The sequence below is a fragment of the Eumetopias jubatus genome, unplaced genomic scaffold, assembly GCF_037043125.1.
Source record: "Eumetopias jubatus isolate StellerSeaLion01/CBP00866 unplaced genomic scaffold, mEumJub1_p1.0 scaffold_3, whole genome shotgun sequence".
NCBI classification, from domain to species: domain Eukaryota; kingdom Metazoa; phylum Chordata; class Mammalia; order Carnivora; family Otariidae; genus Eumetopias; species Eumetopias jubatus.
This window is the reverse complement of record NW_028274809.1, coordinates 124601144-124623890: the sequence shown is the minus strand read 5'-3', so window position 1 is coordinate 124623890 and position 22747 is coordinate 124601144. Positions and strand designations below refer to the sequence as shown.

The 22747-nt window shown below is 37.7% G+C and overlaps 1 protein-coding gene across 1 annotated transcript in view; it reads right to left on the bottom strand.

Annotated features, from left to right (window-relative positions):
• RXFP2 (relaxin family peptide receptor 2) overlaps positions 1-4684 on the bottom strand; it is a 64027-nt gene extending 59343 nt beyond the window's left edge. The window contains exon 1 of the mRNA XM_028106898.1: positions 4618-4684. Coding sequence (XP_027962699.1) covers positions 4618-4660 — 43 coding nt within the window. The 5' untranslated portion in view covers positions 4661-4684. The remainder of the gene's footprint in view (positions 1-4617) is intronic.
• Positions 4685-22747: the final 18063 nt, after the last annotated feature.

The window sequence follows — 22747 nt, the reverse complement described above, 5'->3', positions numbered from 1 at the left end:
AAGTAAACTGGCATTACAGAAAGGAAGAAATAGTTAAAATGATCTCTCTCTCTTTCTCATTGAACACTTTATTCTAATAACACAGAACTTCCCCGGGGAAAGAAAAGAGTCATACAGCACTGGGGAGAGTAATGTGGCATGGGACAGTGGTAACCTGAATAGAGTGATGGCTAGTATAGATCTATAACACCTTAAAAGAAACCCATTGGAGAAACTTATTTCAGAATTTATAATTTGCTTTATTCTAGAAAGTTAATATGATGTATATGTTATAAATGACATAACATTCCCTGCTGCGTGTGGGGCAAAATCACATAATCAAACACATTAATATTTATCTATATCACAATGTGTGAAGTTTTGCAGTAAAATTATAAGTGAAGACTCTAAGTTGCTTCTGGTCAATTCTGACCACATTTTGTAGGCAAAAGAGTTCATACTCTCAGTTTTCAGAGCTCTCTGGATTTCAGAATTGTCGAGAAATCACCATGGACCTACAAAACCAGTGCATGTTGGGGTTGAAATTATAAGGAGACATAGTATGAGTTTGCTTATGTTTGGACACATGTTCTAGCAATCTGAACCACAGAAAGGATGACTGCTGATCAGGCCAGGAGTCACTGGGGCTAGCTAGCCACAAATAACAGCAAGGAGACCAGGGCCTCAAAGGGGGACAACAGGTACGTGAAGACCCGGAGAGGAAGCTCAAGAGCCACAGGAGGCGATTAGAGGTGAGGCATGCTTGAGGGAAGGAGGAAATAGAAGGGCAGATGGATTCCAAGGGGGAAATAACCAGGTGGATGCTAACAATCAAAGTGGAGAAATAGGCTTGGGAATCAGAGAGCACGAGATGTGAAAAGCGGGAAGCTTGAGCTAGAGAAGGTAAGAGCTCAAAGAGCAAGAGAATTGAAAAGTGGAGGCAGGAAGACTAGAGAGAAGAGGTTTTAGAGGCTGGGAAGCCTGGAAAAGACCACAAGGAGAGGTTGAGATGGAGAAACGACAGCAAGAGAGGCCAGGTGGGCATCTGAGACAGATGTGCGCAGAGGTGAGGAGAAGAGGGGGTAAATGTGGTGGGAGGCGAATCTAAGAAAGGAGCACTGGTGGGGGTGCGGGGTTGGGGGTGCTATGGGGAGGGGGTGCCAGGAAAAAGAGAGAGGCGTAAACAAGAACAGAGGTAAGGACAGAAGCCAGAACAGTGGAGGGGAGGAGCAACATAAGACGAGAGGTCTACCATTTTATCAATAACGCCAATTCCTCAACTGCAATTCTTTTCTAATTTTACCATATTCAAAAGTTTATTTAGTCACAGGAGCATGAAATCAATCATTTTATTTTGATTTGAAGATACTTTCCTGAGGTATTTAACAATGTTGAAATTATTGCAAACTTAATTTTTTTCCCATACATACTCAATGACTGGAAGTATGGGGTGAGAAATTGATGGGTGTGAATAAAGCATAGAAGACAGGTATATTTTTTATTTTCAGATAATTCCACTACTATGTCTCATGTAAAACAAGCACATTAATTTTTTTTTCCTGATGAATGTTAAGTTATATATTTACTAAGCAAGTAAACCAAGCCACTTTGGGTTCTTAAACACTATATATATATATATATATATATATATATATATATATAATATTCCAGAAAACACTGTGCATTTATCATTATATAATTATGTGCACAAAAACTATTCTTAGTTAATTGAATTTTATTCAGGCCACAATTTTACAGGATAAAAGTGTGCCATTTTTCAAAAATGACTTATTTGAAGGCATACCAATTTTGTCTCTAAAATCCAGGTGACAGCCAGTTTTGTTAGTTCAAGTAAGAGTTCTTAAAACTCTTAATATATCTGGTCATATTTGTTTATAGTTCAAGTAGGAGTCCCTAAAACTCTTAATATATCTGGTCACATTTATAAGCTGAACAAATGAATAACCGTCTGTTGCAGCATGTATTTACTTAGTGCCTTTAGAGAGAACATATCTCAAATAGCTTTCTCTTCTGGGTTTCTGATGTTTTCCCTCTTCGCTCCCAATGGGCTCTTTTCAGCCCTCAAGCTGGTGAGTTTCTTTTTCATTAGTGGTGCCACATTAGCCTCTCTGTATGACTGACCTGCAGTATAATTGATTTTCACAGCTCCCAGCAGCATGATGTAATTGTGTGAAATTAAAATTTAGTTGGAAAACCTTTTCTCAAGTCACTGCAACCAATTAGAAGTGACATTACTTAGAAAAGGAAACATCCAAGCTGAGCTTTGAACTTGTCCATTAGGGGGCAGTCAAATACTGCTCACTTCAAAATATTGTTCAGGCCCCGTTTCCAAGGTTACCAAATCATTTGAGTAAGTAGCAACTGGTAGTTACCAAGTAGCAATCTGGGCGCTTCATGCTTTTAATTTCCCACAGAAGCCCATATTTTTGGTTTGTCATATTGTCCATAATTAGTCCACAAAAAACTTTTGTTGAGAGGAGGTGGCTTGAGGCTGGTTAACAAGGATACCCAGTGAATAAACTGATGATAAGATACATGTACAAAGTTATAAGAAGATATGTTATTTTTACTTATCAGTTGATGTCTGTCGCTTAAGTTAGTCAATATCATTCATCCCTTAGGCACTCAAGGGTGATCATAGCCAGAAGAGAAAAGATAATAGCATAATGTCTACTTTTCCTTTTGTTTAGCTGTGGCCTAAGAATCTATCGCAAATATTTATGTAAAGTTTAAAAAGCAACCTGTGCTCTTACATAATTTGGAATGACTTTTCTTTATTATAGCCTAACTGCTTTACCTGTCTATAATTTTGTTGTGAAAAAGAAGTTTCACTAGTTACATAGGAAATGATTATTATTTTTATAAATAGGAGTAAGATATCAAAGCATTAATATGTCTAACTTTGAAAATAGATAAGTTTGAGTATAAAGGGTTAAATTAGCAATCAAAAGTATGTAAAATCAGAACGAAATCAGAATGTGAATTTTGAAATGTAAAATCAGAAAATGAAAATTTCCACGGAATTACAATTGAAATATTTATCAGGTTGGTACTGTGGATCTGAAATATGGCATTTACTTAGAAATAAAAAACAAAATCATCTGTTTAAAATTTCTTTCCTTTTTTTTTAGAGAATACCATTACGTTGTGGTGAATATTAAAACATTATTTCAGGAATAGATGCTTTTCATCTCAAAGATTTTGTTTTTCAAAATCAATTAAATGCATTACCACAAGCAGAAGCAGTACTATAGTAAAATTGGTTAACTATAGTTGCAATTCCTCTACAGTTAAGAATTAAGGGTACAGATGATCACTACACAGTGTTTTGAATCCAAGAAACTACTTCTTAATTTCTATTCTTAAAAATCATATTAAATTGAATATTACAAATGTGCATAAGGACGTATGAACTGAAGGAAGACCTGAAATCAAAGAAATGGACTACTTTCTACAACTGTATTTCATGTCAAGTGAATTCATATAGTCTTTCTCTTTAAGAAACATGTTAAGATCATGCTTAAAAGATAACTTACATTTTCATGTAAAAGAGATTAAAATCCAAGATAAAAATCATGCTAAGTGTATTAGAATAATATTCTTAAGTAATTTGAAAAAAAATTTTAGTATTTCCAATTCAAACTAAATTTAATATTTAAAAAATCTTTTATTTGTTAGAAGTTTGTAAATAACTGCTCATAAATACTGTATTTTATTTCGAGATTAAAAATATTCAGTTGAATTCATTTAATAAAGATTGAGTACCTTAAAAACCTAAAACAAATTTCTCAGAAAATAAAAATAATTTCAAATTCTAACTTTTAGTCTCAGAGGTTTATCAAAATTCCTTAAGAAAGACTATGGACTTAAACAGATACATTTTGAATAATAATAAATCCAACGTGCCTTGGGTATGATTTATAGATACAAGTATCCAAGCTCACAACAAAACAAGTCTATATCTTTCTTTAAAACCAGGTGAAGATTAATTTTTTTCCTTAGCTTTACAAGAAAAATGCCACTAACTTGAAAATTAGCAGTTTGGCTGAAATAAAAATGTTTAAAAATTAAGAACAGTAAAGAGAATGATCTAAATAGGTATACTTTTGTTTTAAATGATTTTAATTTATATAGGTTTGCCCTTAGGGAGAGCTTTTGATATTTAGATTTGTCTGTGGCTTTTTTTTTTTTTTTGCAGTTCCCAGTTTAACTATGTTAACAATGAAACATAGCAACTAACAGTTACATACATTTTATGAAGATATTTCAACAGGTTGAAGTTTCATAAGGCAAAATTTTAATTTATTAATTTGTCATACTTTTGTTACAAATACTAAAAATTATTTTCTCCATTATAATTGACATATTCAACCTTGCTTTTTAAAGATGTTTTATCCACAATTTTAATAACACATAAAAGCAAGTTTCCATGAAAAATTTGTTGTTAGGATGGGACTATAAGCAATTAGTGATCATGACAAAGACAGTGTAAACCGGATGTCTGTTTCTCAAGCGCTGCATTGAATCTATTATAAATATGCTAGAACTAAATAGAAATATTCTATTTCCTATTCTTTTGGAATTTCACTCATTTAAGCGAGAAAGTAGCAGCCTTACCTTTGATGTCTATCAGGATGATGAAATGAAGTAGTAGGAACATTGCAATCAGTCTGAGGCTGAAGAGATGTTTAATACCAGAAAAATAACAATAGGTTTACAGCAACTGAAGTATTAGATGTATCCTCCTTATACCTCAGAAAGAGTTCTGATATAGTAACTTCGGTGCCTCCCATGTGTCTGAGCATGCTCACAGCTAGAACCTTACTGGCATGAGGGGAGACCGTCTTGTCACCAGCAGCCTATCTTTTTTGCTCTTTCTTTTCTGTTTCATTTTATTTTAAACCTACAGTTGTATTCTTGGTCGTTATTTCATTATAGGATGGACAGAGAGAGACATAAAGAAGACTATGGTATTATTAGATAGGAAACATTTTTTTTTAAATCACGTAAGAATTGTTTCCCCTCAAAGCATACAGTGCAATTTGCTCTTACTTAAAATCCAAACATATACGGTTCTTGCATATGAAGGGATATAGATTTACACTGAATAGGTGATGAAACTCTTTATAAGCATGTTTTTTAATGCAAGAAGCAAGTGACAAAAAGCCACTTATTGACAAATACACAGAGAACACCTATTCACGTGCACTTAAATGTTTTCAAATAATATACAGAAAGATAGTAATAATGAAAATATATGGCCTTGGGTTTAATAGTCACTGTAAAACAGTTGCACAGTATTTTAAACATTTACTTCCTCTATAACCATATTCCTTTTTTGAAGTGGATAATTTTCTTCTTGCTTTCAATTCTTGTTGCACGCCTATTAGAAAACATTAATTACAGCTTGGTTCTTACATCCTGAAAGTGGCTTCTAACACAGCAGAGTTAGTGCGAGTTCAATTATAGGAAGGGATTTTTGGTTGATCCTACGTAATCAGAAAGATTTCTACGAAAGTTTGTTGTAGAATTTTGTTGTCAGAGTATATGTTTTACTAATTGGGAAATGCCGACGTAGACATACAAAATAGTTTGTAGTCTTGATTTGGACAGAGGACTTTGTAAGTGAATGATACGGATTTTCTTACGTGTTATTATTAATTGTGTCGTTAACAGTACTGTTTGAAAAACTACCCCTTGATGACTGGCTATTGCTGTCACAAATCATAAGAGATGGGGTTTTCATCATTCTTTCTTTCATTCCAGCCTTTGATAGAATAAGGATTCAAGAGGAATTTGAAAGGGAAAATACTTTATTGATCACATAATGTGCCAGTTCTTTCTCTTTTAAGAGGTGAGCTAAATTCTCCAGATACATGTAGATGTGTTCTCTTATTTTTCAAACCAAGAAAGCAACAAAGAGAATCAAGTATAAGATGAGAAGAAAAAATTCAAAATCTTTTCTTACATTTCAGGCACTTTTTCCTCACTAGCTTCGGAGTCTTTTCAAATAAAAATTGCCTTACTTAGCTTACAAAAAATCAGGGTGATCAGTTTTTCTTATATTTTGTGTTCTGCTGTCAAGAGGATGGATGCTGGTTTCTAGTATTGAAATATTGAGTATGAATTTTTAAGTGCAAGTAAATGCCACGGATTGCCCATCACAAATCTGTTTGAAGTTTAAATATATAGTCCATGAAAATACAATTTTTAGAGAAAGAAGAAATGTCAAGATTTCAAAGAACTTACTAGACTTCTTCATGAATACTAAGCCTTGTAAATAGATTTAAATTGCTAAAAAGTTGAACCACCATCCCTTTGTTTTAGGCTTTTCAAAGCTAATCTTTGAAATATTAGCACACATACAAAATTTTCAGAACTCAGTAATTACAAATAATAGTTAAGAACAACTTTGGGTCATTATTGGTTTCTAAAGGCAGAAAAGGACAAGTATTGAAACATGTTTCAATTAATATGTTTTAACTTTGATTTATCTAGTGTGAATATCCAGCCTTTTGAACTGAAACCGAAATGGTTGAAATGTGCACAGGGTATAATATATGTGTTTAAATAAGGGTAAATGAATTTACTCTTTCCTTGGAGACACTGCTGGGGAGGAAGTTCCAGATAGTGCTTCACACAGAGCTGAGAAGAGATGTGCAAACCGATTCATCCCTGGATATTAACTTCAAATTTGCACAAGTGTGCTTTATTGAACCTTGCCTGAATCAACTCATTCCTTCATTCCAGTCCCTGATAAGTAGCACCCATGTTTTCAGCGATAATAGTAAAAGCTCATGTAAAAATAGTATTTACTATATAGCACAATTCAGTATCATTCTGGATAGTTGGAGGGAGTTTATTTACTGAAAGTACTGATTACCTAGTTCTGTTGGGGGTGGAGGTGGGTTGGGGCATTTTCCTAGTTTCCATTGTAACTGTTATTTGTGTTTTAGACACCATTGTTACACATAAAGCTCTGAGCTCCAGAACATAATTTATTTAAATATTGTCAGAAAACCCTGATTTTGACACATTCTTAGAATTATGTGATCATTTTTCATATAGGCTATAATTCATTATCTTGCCAAACTAATGTTTTCATCAAGATGTTTCCTGAACATTCACTGTGCTTAATGCCAGTATGGGCTTGTAAACACCTCTCACTTTTACAAATTGTCTTGTTTTTTATTCATAAAACCTGATCCATTCACTATTTACTATGATTTTTGGGTTTGGGGAAAAAAGACAGAGTGATATTCAATGAATGAGCTATATTAATAGATAAGATTTGTTCTCAAAAAAATTTTTAAATAATAAATATCAGAATTCCAAGCTTATGATAGCAGGCCAACAATGGCAATGTTCACTTGAATAGTCTCTCTACCATAAATAAAGTTATAGTAAAGCCTTAATAATTCAGCCATATTAGCTAAGTATTTGTGATGATTATTGTTAGCCTTTCTTCATGAGGTTGTCACTAAATTATCATTCAGTAAGTGATATTTTGAGTAATCTTTTCAGCAGGGTAATAGATCTATATATATATGCACCCTGTTGGCAGAGCAAACCGGACTGAATCCTATGATCTCATTAGCATAAGCTGTCAGTCATTTAAACAAACCAGTCCTGATATAGGGCCCATTTTGAGCAAGAGAGTCTAAGTTAAGCCTTCTAACTCTGATGTTCTACGTTTAAAATAATTTAAGCCATGCTCCATTTATCTGGGACTCTCAACTCTTGGCAAGCGCAGCTTTTAGGAGCATAGCTATAAAACCAGAGTAAAAAATATCACCAAGACATCCACTACTAGCAGTGTGGTAGATTAGATACTCTGCAAGGTCTTCTTGTTGGAAAATAATAACTCCTGCATAAAACAATTTTTATTGTATTTCTGAAGTCTTTGAAATGAGGGGAATTAAGTATAAGAGGAAAACACAAGACAAAACAAAACCAAAATGCTGAGATGGCAATGAGGAACAGTAAACAAAATCAGCACTGCAACTTTTAGACCAAGCCTTGGGTCAGTGGCAAGTTCTGAGGCTCCATGTCTGCCTCCGAAGAGGATACAGCTGAGCACTGTTAACACCATTCAAAACAAACATGAACCCTGTAGGAAATCTCCTCAATTTAGATTTTTAGGATTTACCCAGACCAACATCAACCAAACATTAGCTCATTATCAAAGATCAACCAAGCGCACTTGGGTGAGAGCAGAAATAAAAGCAATAAATTTAAAACCCCAGCAGTTTCAAATATTGAAACAATCAGTTATAGAATATAAAATGTTTAAAGAAAGAGACATATGGAATAACAAACATGAGTAAGAAATAAGAAACCATTCAAAAGAAACAAAAGAGAATTTTTAGAAATGACCAATGTATTGTGGAACTTAAGAATTCAATGGGTGGGTAAAATAGTTGTTAAAACATAGTTGAAAAAAAAAGTTGTACATTGGAAAAAGAAGGTGAGGAAATTATCCAGAAGGTAGTACAGGAATGAAAAAAGTTAAGGAAGTTAAAGAGATTTGAAGGAAAGCAAGAAAAGTTTTAACATACAGGTATTTAGAGTTCCAGAAGATAGTGAGAATGAAGAGACAATATCTGAGGAGCTAATGACTGAGAATTTTCTAGAAATGATAAAATATAAAATTTACAAATATAGGAAGAACAATTTCTAGTGGGCAGTACAAATAACAATAAATCCACTTCTAGACTTTTGGCATTGAAATGGTATAATATCCAATATACAGAGAAAGTTTTAAAAGAAACCAGAGGGGAAAGACATCACCGACAAAGAGAGTACTTGAATGCTAGGCTTCTCAACAACAATGATGGAAGTCAGAATAAATAACATAGCACTCAAAGTTCTGAGAAAAAATAGTTGGCAATTAAAACTTGTGTATCCAGGAAAACTATCTTTTAAAGGGAATATAAAGTAAAGGCAAGCACAAGATATATTAGAAAGTTAAGTAAGTACCAAAATGAAAGATGCAGATGAGAAGTTCAACAGCATTTCAGGGAAGGGAATAATCCGTTTGAGTTGCAGAGACTATTAGGTAAAGCTTGAGCTCTGCGCATCTTGAATAATGGATTGAGAGATTAGGAAGTAACATCAACTATTCTCACAGTGATATTAAGACACAGTCAAGTGAGGCTGAAGGGAGAAGGAAGTAAAGCAGATTCTTGTGTTTGTGTAAAACTGAGAGAACAATAGGATGGATGTTCAAAGAGTGTATCGGAGGAATTGTGGTACATTATTGCTCCTAATTCTTCCACTTCCTATGAAAGGATTATACACACCCACTTTTTGCCACGTCACTTGGCAGTATCTCTTATAGGTAGTGTGTATTTCCCTGATCCATTGACTTTTCCCTTGGCCATGAGACTGGTTTTGACCAATTTGATGTGACCAGATGTAGCACATGCCACATTCCAGCAGAGGCTTTAAATATCTTCGCGTTGTGTGGCTTGACCTTTTGAGTTCCCCTACTCCTTAGCCAGAATGAGAGTGACATGCAGCATGCTTGAAGTTGAGCTAAGCCCAGAAGAGTGACAGATGATCCACAGACCTGTGAGCAAGGCATACATGTTTATTGTGGAAAGCCACAATATTTTTTGACTTTATTGCTGCTGTTTTGATTGCCACAGCAAAACTTGACTCAAACAGATAGATAGAAGTCATCAGTCCTGTCATTTATTTTTCAGGACAAAAGCTGAAGACATTGACCTAGAGGCATGCTCTATGTATACTGAATAAGTTAATGCACAAATCCCAAATTTTCTTCTTTTGGAATACCCTCTTCATGATACAGTATTCCTCAATTTCTTAGAGTCAGTTATGTAAGGACTGCTTCCAGAGATGGCATTCCTGTCATTGTTCACAAAATGATTCCTAAACATTATTCTTTGATTTTTCTGAAATTCTGTGTAATATGACTGAACTTCAGTATGCACTTAGTAAATATGTGCTATTTTCTAGTGCATACGTATCATGGTCTCTAAGTGCATACCTTTTAAAGCTTCAGGTAACATAAAATAAATTAGAACTCTATTTGATTGCTTTAATTTTCAAGTCTGTGCGTTGAGTCTACCCTGAATGAATGTACTTTTATTTATAAAGTACGATCATGTATATTGTTGGGTAATGATCTTTGATTTAAAGTGAAAAGCCACAAATCATTTTTATCTGGATTCTTTTCAAATTCATTAAGCCAGCTCTTTGTTTTATAGGATCATAAAACCAGAAACCTGGCAAAGCCCGATGAAGCCCTCAAACCGGCCAGAATGCTCATAATGGCCATTACTCTCATCCTCTTCTCTTACTTCACCTCTCACTTGAGGATGAGCACTGATCCGTGCACTGTTTCCTCATAGTGTTACTTCCATCTCTTGACAGCTGGATGAAATATCCAGAAGAGCACCCAAAATGTTAGTTTCAGATGGGAGAATGAGCAAAAAGCAAGGTCCCAAGCAATCAACAAATTGGATCATCTAGGATGGCAGAGTTAACTGCTCATCGTTCGGCAACTCGTGACAACTCATGTTGGGTATTTTTATTTCATTTGTTGACATAGGCATTCGACAAACACTTATTGAGTTTAACTGTGGTTTAAGCTGAAGAGAGAGGGGGTGTGGCTTGTAAGGAGGCCTGGACCTAAGGGGGCTGTGGGGGAAGCCAAGAGCTTGTGTGGAATTAGAATGAGCATGTGAAGGGCTTTTTAAACCACGGAAAGAAAGGTAGACTTTTAGTGGCTGGAAGGGGAGAGCTGTTGAGAAGCTTTAACCAAATAGAAAGGGAGAAAAGTTGGCATGGCCACTGTGGAAGGTGAACTGAGGAAGACAGATCCCAAAGGCGGGAGGACCCATCAGCTCTACTGCAGCGGTCCACAGGAAGGCATGAGCCAAGGCTGTGGTGGAGAAAATGGTGAAAAGGGAACAAATGCAAGATACATTTAGGAGGGAGAATTGAAGGGATATGATGAGCAATGACAGGAAAGAGGAGAGGGAAGCCTCACGTGACTCTCAGATCTTCAGACTGAGCCATTTGGTATGAGAACTAGAAGTTTCTTATCAGACACAGCATTGAGTGAATATTTCCATGTGCTAAATTTGAGGGGACTGAGGGACATCTCAATAGCAATGCCCAGCCAGCAGGTGGAAATAGAAGTTAGAATTCAGGAGTGAGATATAGTGTGGGAAACAAGGAGTCTCATTTGTGAAAATAATTACCGAAAATACTTTACAATAAAGGGATTAAAATGCTTCAATCAAAAATTTTAAACCATCCAGTTGCTATATATCAGAAGATAGTCATTAGAAGCTTTATTTAAAAGTCACTGGAATTCCAAGGCGCTCAAGGTACCAGGGTTACATGTAGCTAATTTCAGATTACTATCTCATGAGCATTCATTCTATGAGTAGCATACATGAGCTCCGTTTGGCTATACCAAAGGAAAAGAGCTAGGAAAAGAAAAATTATAACACCACACAGGTAGAAGATGAGATTAGGTAAGTGATTATATGCACATGTGCATATCCAAGCACATATGCAGAAAATTAGGTAGATCCTGTCAATACAATGCTATTGGTTTTCAGAATGAATAGTTAAGGCACACACAACTCTAACAAATGAGTGGGAGTAACCCCTAAACTTTGTGAAAGTGTTACGGAGTTTTATTTTCACAAGTTTTGAGTTAGCAGCTAACTTTATGATCAAGCCGATCAGCCCAAAGAGCTGAGGCCAAATGCAGTGACTCATATGTCATTAGCTGGCATATGTTGAACTAGTTTTGCAGTTTAAAAACTGTTTTAATTACTAATTTTACTAAATTGAGTCTTTGTTGAAATTTATAACAGATACCAATGACATACTTTATCTATACTTGAATGCTTCTCGTTTAGTGTATATTTCAGGAATATAAACAGATTATCATTCAATTAAAAAGTAACCCTTGACTATGATCAATTTTTCACTACATGAAACTCTGAACTCAGGACATACTGCAGAATAGTTGTTGTAAAAACATATTGGATTGCTTTGGATTTGGCAAACCTCCTGCCCCTTGGCCCCCCGCTCTAGTTCATCTGCATCTTGGCAAATATTCCCTATGTGAGTTTGGGCCTGCCAAGAGCTTCTGCAGCCCCCAGTGTGATTTTATTGCTGGGATTATTCCATTTGGGGAAGAGTCTGTGAAGGTTTAGTGATGCGCTATGGAGAACTGTGCAGTGCAGTTCAAAATGTCAAAGAGCAGCAGGGTCGGCTTCGGGTGACTGCCCCTTGGATAGCAGAGTGTTGGAGAACAGCAGTTAACCCCGGACTACGTCTTGTATGGAAACCAGAGGGCTTCTCCCTTGCCTTCACTCCCCCCTTCTTCCTCCCCTTCCACCTTTTTAGCACTGCTCTAGGCACATCAGGAAATATTGCTGATGGAGTAGAGGGGTGATGTTTCCTTCATCAAACTTCCTCTTTATTCTGTGTGTTTCTTTCCATTTCCTGTTACCTTTCCCATCTGTTTTCTTTCTCCCTCCATGTCTCCCTCGTTTTAATTAATACAATATGGAGCTCAAATAGATTTTGATTAAAATGATTTTAATTCAATAAAAAAATGAAAATTTCTTTACTGAAAAGACTGTTAGGATTCATGTAATCCATGGGCGAGTTGGTAAATTGCCTGTGTTATAGTTCATGGAAAAGGAAAAGAGATTGTTTTTAAACCTTGATTGATTTCTCTGTTTAATATTATAAGTTCCTGATAGAAAAATTTTTGTTTTATTCCTTATCATTACTTGATGAACTAAATATCATTATTATAAAAATACTAAAACGATTTTTAAGGTACCAGTACTGAAGTAAGGAAAACACTTGCTTTACTTCTTTCCCCAATATTACTTGGCTCTTAAAGGTTTTTTTTAAATACTCGGAGTAGTTAGTCATTTTTGTCTTTTAAAGACTTTTGAAGAGAGAGACACTTTAAGAAAAATAGCACCCTGATTCTAAGCATAACCATATTATATAAATCAAGAACAGATATGTCCTAAGCAAAGGATACTTAATTATGATTAGAAAAGTGCTCTGATGAAAGTATTCTCTTAGAATATTCCTCCTTTGAGATGACTTCCCTAGATGTTCTTTCCTAACTTGAGGTGGTACATGTGTGTTGCATGTGCTTTGGGACTCCTTGGGGTCTCATTGCAAATGAGGTAAGAGGGGTGACTCAGCCAGGGTTGAAGTAGGGGATGGAGGGATCCCTGAAGCTAATTACTGATGGAGAAAAAGCAGAGCTGGGAAGGTCTGGAGAGTCTGTTTTTGAGTTATCAAATCCCGGTGTAGCCCACAAAGAAGTGAGCATAAAACAGTTCCACATCAAAATCTGAGAGCAAAACATCGAGAACTTATATGGGTGAGGTCTGCATCAGATCACACAAGGAATCCAAGAACACAGGACTTCTGAGGAGTTGGCAAGAACTTTTCAGGTCCTTGGAAACTATTCTCTTACCAAATGCCAGAGTAGCTGCAAAAGTACTGAACTCCACTTCCTCTTGGAGAAATTGGCTATAAGCACAGGAAAGACGTTTCTGAAGAAATGGGAGCCTGCACTGGGCAGAACATGCATTGAAGAATGTTGCTTTTCAAAATTCATGTGGGGATGTGCATGAGCAAATCAGGAATAAAAATAACTTGAGTAGGAGGAACACAAAGACAATACAAAGACAAATAAGGTAGACATGCTTAAAATCAGATCATTGATTCTTTGCAGACATGGAAAAGGAGAAATTGTCATTCTAGCACACTTTTAATGGAATACGGAGTAATGCTGTGAAAGCCAGCATTTCCAGAGTGGCTGCACCAGCTTGCATTCCCACCAACAGTGTAGGAGGGTTCCCCTTTCTCCGCATCCCTGCCAACATCTGTCGTTTCCTGACTTGTTAATTTTAGCCATTCTGACGGGTGTGAGGTGGTATCTCATTGAGGTTTTGATTTGGATTTCCCTGATGCCGAGCGATGTTGAGCACTTTTTCATGTGTCTGTTGGGCATTTGGATGTCTTCTTTGGAAAAATATCTGTTCATATTTTCTGCCCATTTCTTGATTGGATCATTTGTTCTTTGGGTGTTGAGTTTGATAAGTTCTTTATAGATTTTGGATACTAGCCCTTTATCTGATATATCATTTGCAAGTATCTTCTCCCATTCTGTTGGTTGTCTTTTGGTTTTGTCAGCTGTTTCCTTTGCTGTGCAAAAGCTTTTTATCTTGATGAAGTCCCAATAGTTCATTTTTGCTCTTGCTTCCCTTGCCTTTGGCGATGTTTCTAGGAAGAAGTTGCTGCGGCTGAGATCGAAGAGGTTGCTGCCTGTGTTCTCCTTTAGGATTTTGATGGACTCCTGTTCTCACATTTAGGTCTTTCAACCATTTTGAGTCTATTTTTGTGTGTGGTGTAAGGAAATAGTCCAGTTTCATTCTTCTGCATGTGGCTGTCCAATTGTCCCAACACCATTTGTTGAAGAGACTGTCTTTTTTCCACTGGACATTCTTTCCTGCTTTGTCAAAGATGAGTTGAGCATAGAGTTGAGGGTCCATTTCTGGGCTCTCTACTCTGTTCCATTGATCTATGTGTCTGTTTTTGTGCCAGTACCATACTGTCTTGATGATGACAGCTTTGTAATAGAGCTGGAAGTCCGGAATTGTGATGTCACCAGCTTTGCTTTTCTTTTTCAACATTCCTCTGGCTTTTCGGGGTCTTTTCTGGTTCCATACAAATTTTAGGATTATTTGTTACATTTCTGTGAAAAAAGTGGATGGTATTTTGGTAGGGATTGCATTAAATGTGTAGATTGCTCTAGGTAGCATTGACATCTTCACAATATTTTTTCTTCCAATCCATGAGCATGGAACGTTTTTCCATTTCTTTGTGTCTTCCTCAATTTCTTTCATGAGTATTCTATAGTTTTCTGAGTACAGATTCTTTGCCTTTTTCCTTAGATTTATTCCTAGGTATCTTATGGTTTTGGGTGCAATTGTAAATGGGATCAACTCCTTAATTTCTCTCTCTTCTGTCTTGTTATTGGTGTATAGGAATGCCACTGATTTCTGGGCATTGATTTTATATCCTGCCACTTTACTGAATTCGTGTATGAGTTCTAGCAGTTTTGGGGTGGAGTCTTTTGGGTTTTCCACATAAAGTATCATATCATCTGCAAACAGTGAGAGTTTGACTTCTTTGCTGATTCGGATGCCTTTTATTTTTTGTTGTTGTTGTCTGATTGCTGTGGCTAGGACTTCTAGTACTATGTTGAATAGCAGTGGTGATAGTGAACATCCCTGCCATGTTCCCGACCTTAGAGGGAAAGCTCTCCGTTTTTCCCCACTGAGAATGATATTCGCTGTGGGTTTTTCACAGATGGCTTTTATGATAATGAGGCATGTACCCTCTATCCCTATACTGTGAAGAGTCTTGATCGAGAAAGGATGCTGCTGCACTTTGTCAAATGCTTTCTCTGCATCTATTGAGAGGATCATATGGTTCTTGTTCTTTCTTTATTAATGTATTGTATCACATTGATTGATTTGCAGATGTTGAGCCAAACTTGCAGCCCAGGGATAAATCCCACTTGGTCATGATGAATAATCCTTTCAATGTACTGTTGGATCCTATTGGCTAGTATTTTGGTGAGAATTTTTGCATCCACGTTCATCAAGGATATTGGTCTGTATTTCTCCTTTTTGATGGGGTCTTTGTCTGGTTTGGGGATCAAGGTAATGGCGGCCTCATAAAACAAGTTTGGAAGTTTTCCTTCCATTTCTATTTTTTGGAACAGTTTCAGAAGAATAGGTAATAATTCTTCTTTAAATGTTTGGTAGAATTCCCATGGGAAGCTGTCTGGCCCTGGGTTTTTGTTTGTTGGGAGATTTTTGATGACTGCTTCAATTTCCTTAGTGGTTATAGGTCTGTTCAGGCTTTCTATTTCTTCCTGGTTCAGTTTTGGTAGTTGATACATCTCTAAGAATGCAAAAATCTTTTTATCTTGATGACAGCTTCAGTCTTTGACTGGTGATGGGAAATTTCTGATTTAATATCACACCATCATTTACTTGTTTCCTTTTCCAATATCTCCCCTCCATTCAGGCCCATATACTCTCACATCTACCTACCAGAGAGGGCTCCTAACTATGCTGTACCATGTCTCTCTAATGCAGTCTATGTCTCACTCCTAGATTATCCACCCTGAAATAACATTTGACACATAGGATCAAAAATTTCTATCATTCCCCATTACCTTCATAATTTAATCTGGTGTCTTTATCCTGGCTTTCAAAGTCTTTCTCTCTAACTCTGTTTACCACTGGCCACTTCATGCTTCCTTGACTCCTGCCAATCAGTCTACCTTAACAATTTTCAAATACACCCATGATTTTTCACCTATAACCTGTCAATCACATACTCTTCTCCCTGCCTGCAGTGGTTGCCCAAGAATCTGTATTTGCCCACATACAGGTGATGTGTTCTTGGAGATCTAAACATCCTGCTACCTGCTCATCAAACCTTTTCCAGCTCACAGAGATTTCCCCCTCCTTTTATGGCAATTTTTGTCCATAATATACAACTCATTGCTCATAGCTTTGTGATGTTATCTGTTCCTTTGGTTATATGTTCTCATTCCTCTTCTAAACTCCCAGCTCTTTGATGGCAGGGACTTTGATGTTCACAGTGCATTAAGTGACCTGGCTAGTTATTCCTTTGTAATTATTTGCTCATTGTAATATTAAAGATCATAGCTGATTTCAGAATAAGCAATGAAGAATAAAAGTTGGAGACCTTTCCCTAATCCTGGGAACTTCATTCTTATGATCAGTAAATGAGACAGAACATTTAAACCTGCCTTTTCAAGTAGGTTTGAACTTGATTCTTTTCTAATTAGTAATTCAGTTATATTATCATAAATTTAATAACTGATAACCTTTACTTCCATAGATCACTTCATAGTTTGCAAAGTGTTTTTACAGACCTCGTTTAATCTTTATGACAACTCTGAAATAGGCAGAGTTGGTATGATTCACCGAGTATTTTATGGGTGAGAAATTAGGGCTGATGGAGTTCAGATGGCTTGCTCAAGGGCATTTCACCACTGACCATGTATCTTTCAGCTCCTTGTCCAATGCACTTGTCCTATTCTAAAGATACACATTTTATGATTATTTCCCAGTTGTGGTGAGATAGGACTCATGACGTCTGTTTGGTCTGTCAGCTCGAAAGGAAACCCAAAACTTGTGTGGCTAAAACAACCTAGACCAAACATGCCCTGAGAAATGGAACAACACTGTCCAAACCCATTGCAATTCAAGTTGAAGCAGAAAGCCAACTTTATCATTTTTAACGAGGAAAATGACTGCCAGAATCATGTGGTCAAAGAATGTCAACACATTTTCCTCCCAGTTGTTAATCCTGTTTTGGAAACCAAATACCAGTTCATTATACTTGAATAGAGGTTTTTATGGTTATAGTTTACAAATCACTCTCAAATTCATATTCTCTTTTGATCCACCCATCAGCCCTCAGTGTCAAGCATAACAGATATGATTACCTCCATCTTCATTCTACAGCAGGAAGGGAGGTTGCTGGTAGGCTCCCTGGGGCAGAGGTCATATAGATCTTTCCTAATACCACCTGATGTGGGGTTCTGGGGGAGGGACACATAAAGGCAAGGAATCTTACATATATTATGGCATTTCTTGTAATTAATTACTGTTCTGCCCCAAAGTCTTCACTTTCTTATGTGATTAGTTGTGAAATAAATGTGAAACAAAAAGAAGTTCTTTGAAACGGAAGGGTGGACAGGAAAAGTATATAAAGGAACAACATGAGAAGGAGGAATTAAGACATCTGAATCCCACTTTATAGTTTGGTCCTGAGGAGGGATATAGAGGGAAAATTAGGGTATCTGGAAAGAGGGAAGCAATTAGAACAAATCTCTGGAGAATTTGATGAGGGGAAAAATAGCCAGGAGACTAGTTCAGGAGACAGAGGGGTGTGGAGGTCAGGGAGACTTCCTGTTCTCAAACTTTGATGGGCAGTGAGACAGAAAACCACCTGCTCATGTACTCAGTGAACATGTGGAGATTGGCTGTGCCCAAATGAAGAACAGAGAAGCATTAGCAAGGTAGGGGTGCCAGTGGACCTCCAAGTAACTATAGAAGCGAAGCCAAGAGAGGGTTCCCTCCACCAGGTACCAGTGATTCCAATGAATGAGATTCACTGGTGGGGCACAGAGCAAAGGGCTTCTCAGGAAACTGCAGAAGCAGAATGTTCCAGCATGGGGAATAGAGGAAGTGCTATGGGACACAGGCAGCATCCAGAGCCCAGGACACAAGGAGCCAGGTCCAGAGCAGTGTGAGGACAGAGGGGAGTGTGCTGGTCCTGGAAGAAGGAGGAGTGTGGCCAGTCTTGCCCAGTGTGACATCTGAAGACAGGACACCAGGAGAGCAGCCAGGAGAAAACTCCTGGGAGTTTCCAGCCAGACAGGAGAAGCAGAGGTAGAGGATCCTTCTTAAAATCATAGCTCACCATAAAACAAAACAAAACAAGAAAATTAAAATACCAAGAAACCCAAGATCCACCCCCCCCGGCCCCAGGACAATTATGCCATGGAGCAAGAAAAATTTAAAGAGGTAACAATGAAGATCCTTCCAAGGGAAGTGTTATATGCTTGTGAGGAAAGAGAGAGGGCCTTTGGTTTCATCTACCAAGTAAAAAACAAGCTATACATAAACAACACCAACATCTGGGAGCTTGGTGCAATGTTCTTAGTAAGAATATCAACTCTTGAGAGCAATTGGCTGGTCTGGGTGTGAGCAGAAGGCAGACATCTCTTGTTAGAAAAAGGACACCATGTGTAGCTTTCAGGAAAGCTCTTTGTACCTGCTCAACTTGGCCCAGAGCACAATAGAAGAAAACAACTTACCAACCAATGCCTGTAGAATCTCAGACTTTGGGTTTAAAGCCATTGGCTGGGAACAAAACAATTTAAGACACTATGGTAGTGTGTTAGCTTGCCAGGGCTGCCATAACAAAATACCACGGACAGGGTGGCTTAAAAAAACAGACATTTATTTTCTCACAGTTCTGGAGTTTAGAAATCTGAGATCAAGCTGTGGGCAGTGTTGGTTTCTTCTGAGGCTTCTCTCAGCCTGTAGATGGCTGTCTTCTCCCTTTGTCTTCACGTGGTCTTCCCTCTGTGTGTGTGTGTGTGTGTGTGTGTGTGTGTGTGTGTGTCCTCATGTTCTCTCTTTAAGGACACCAATCATACTGGATTGGGGCCCACCAGAATGTCCTCATTTTAACTTAATTATGTCCTTCAAGACTCTATCTCCAAATATAATCATATCCTGAGGTACTGAGGGTTAGGGCTTTAGCATATGAATTTTGGAGGACACACTGCAGCCCATAACAGGCAGGCACTAGTGAAAATGAGATCAGGACAAACTGTTTTTGAAATAATAAGAAATAAATATATATTGGTCTCTGCCTCTGGTTCTTGATAATATTTGGTTTTCGACTCTGGTTCTTAACATAGAGCTCCTCAAACACTTGTAATTTCTTGGATTGATAGGAGTGTCTTTTGTTCCAATAAAGTGACTTTCAGTGGGTTCCTGGATGGGGGCTGGTCACCAAAAAGACCAACTTATGATTAGAAGCTTGGACTTTGGGTGCCTGGGTGGCTCAGTTGGTTAAGCGACTGCCTTCGGCTCAGGTCATGATCCTGGAGTCCCAGGATCGAGTCCCACATCGGGCTCCCTGCTCGGTAGGGAGTCTGCTTCTCCCTCTGAACTTTCTCCCTCTCATGCTCTCTCTCTACCATTCTCTCTCTCTCTCAATAAATAAATAAAAATCTTTAAAAAAAAAAGAAGCTTGGACTTTTTGGCCCCTTCTCTTGTTCTCAGTAGAAGGGAGAGGGGCTGGAAATTGAGTTAATAATTGATCATGCCTACATGATGAAAGCTTCATAAGAGTCCCTGAAGTGCAGGGTTCAGAGAGGCTTCCCTATGGATGAACACATTCACAGGCTGGGAGGGTGGCACAATCCAACTGTACCAGAACAGAAGCCCCTGTGTTAGGGACCCTTCCAGACTTCACTCTATGTATCCCTTACATCTGGCTGTTCAATTGTATCTGTTCAAACATCCTTTGTAATAAGTTGGCAATAATAAGTGAACTATTTTCCTGAGTTCTGTGATTGGCTTTAGCAAATTACTGAACCTGAGGAGAAGGTTATGGGAAGCTCTGATCTGTAGCCAAGTTGGACAGAAATTGTGGGTAACCTGGGGACCTACTATTGGTGATTGGTATCTGAAATAGGGAGGAGTCATATGGGATTAAGCCCTTAACTTATGGGATCTGGGTTAACTCTGGTTAAAGTCAGAAATGAACTGAATTGTAGGCTACCCAGTTGGTATGGGAAACGTGGTGGTTGGTGTGTGGGGAACATACATCTGGTATAAGGAGTATTGTGAGTTTGAGAGAAGGAAAACACAGTGTGTTTTTCACAGATACCCTTGTACACCTTTCTGGGAAAACAAACAGCTCATTTAGAAGCAGGATCCCAAACTTGGGACTTTAAAATTGGTGAATTTGTTTGTAAACATCTAAGGGTTAAATTGTAGGTTAAGGGAAGACCAAGGAAACATGCTAAGTGGCAAGCTCAGAGAAAATTTTGCCAGATGAAAGATATATTTGATTCAAACTTACTTTTAATATTGAAATGTATAGTTTAGCCCATATGTCCTCATAGGTATTATCTTTTGGTCTCTATTGAGGTATCTTTCTTTATCATAAATTTTAAAAGTCAAATCTCATTAAATAAGTTGCCTCTATAATTCTTATTGTTCTGCCAATTGTTTTTAGAGGCTGAAAAATTATAGACCTCTTCAATTTCATTTAATCCTGATATAGTATATAAATGTTATCCAATTAAATATAAAGGAGCTCCATCAAAAGATTATCCCCACAAGTCAAGATGTTCCCAAACTGAGTTATAAACTTTCAAAATTAAATCTTGTGCATGATTGAGTCACTTCTTTAATTTGTTTGTTTTTCCTTGTCTGTAATAGGGGAAAACCCCGAAAATTTGTTTTCAGTAAATGCAATTCACTAGAATCTTCAAAAGCTGGAATTTTTGGCACTTCATTTGTTTCACCCTTTGATTAAAGATTTTTCAATTGACTTTGGGGGAAAAATGCAGCCAACATTTAGAAGACTTATTTACAAATGAAGTTCCAGAACATTGTAGGATATTAAGATTGGCTTGCAAAGCAGATCTTCAAAGACATAAACCATTTCCCCAAATCTAAATGATGATGGGCAGCTGAATTGGTTTGCTAGGGCTGCTAGCCACAGACTGGATGGCTTAAAAACTAGAAATTTATTTTCTCACAATTCTGAAGAGTAGAAGTCTGAGATCAAGGTGTCAACAGTGTTGGTTTCTTCTGGGGCTTCTTTCTTGGCTTGTAGATGGCCATCTTCTTGTGTCCTCACATGGTCTTCCTTCTGTACATGTCTATGTCCTAATTTCCTCTTCTTATAAGAACACCAGGCATGTTGTATTAGGGTCCATTCTAAGGATCTCATCTAATCTTAATTATCTCTTTAAAGACCCTATCTCCAAATACAGTCACATTCTGAGGCACTGGGGGGGCTAGGACTTTAATACATGAATGTTTTTGGAATGAGAGACACAATTCGGTTCATAACAGTTGCAAAGAGAGACGGCACACACTGTCATGCCACATTTTGTATTCAACATCAGGAGCATCACCAACCTCTTCTCTTTTCCATTATCTAGAGATTCTCTTTCTTTTTGCACAGGTGTCTGGCCCTTGGTGTTCTCTCTACTTCCTCTGGGGCCTAAGTGGAGCCTGTGGAAGAAAGGTGAGAAGCAGGAAAGCTCTTACTTGATTTGTACTCATTTAATCAGGCTCTGGTTCTCTCTTTGATGGATGTTTAAAGCTGATTATCTGGCTGTGGTGGTAAATGGGCAAAGGTGACTCTTTGGTGACCTTCAGAAGTCTGCATCAGCAACTCTTGGCCATAGTAGCTGTGCAGTCTTCTCTGACTGGCCACTTGGGGTTGCTCCATTGGCTGCTGAGAACTGGATGGCCCACAACTCCTGGCTGTCCTCTTAGGCAATATTTAAAATGGCTTCCAATTGGCTTTCTCTCCTGAGTGGCCCACATTTGTTCATGAAGAAATACATCCTTCCTCTCTTTTCCTCTGGCTCCCATGGTTTTAACTTCAATTACCTGAGATGTCATTTGGGATGGTCAGGGCAGCCACAGCTGGAGAAGCCATTGTGAGGACACCGATGGTTTGCTAGGGAGGCTAAGGCTCCAGATGTGGTAAACATCAGGGACTCTGAGCAGAGCTGGGATGCACAGAGAGGCCAAGAGAAGAAAGCTTCCAGAACAATGTGCCACATGTGGACACCTGTTTTCAGAGTAACTGTATCTGTGCTCAGAGCCTCTTATGGTGGAAAACATGCAATCAGTTTGCAGCTTCACACCCCTAGGAACCTCATGCCATCTCTCATGGAAATGGTTCTACAATTCCTTCTTTAAATTTCAGAGGCTCAAACTCAGCTCATGGGGCTGTGTAGCAACAGACACCTTGCCACCCTTCCTCCTCTTACCCCTCCCTTCCCTCAAGTCCCTGCTCAAATTAACCTTCTCCCGGCTATCCATTCACACAACCAAAATCA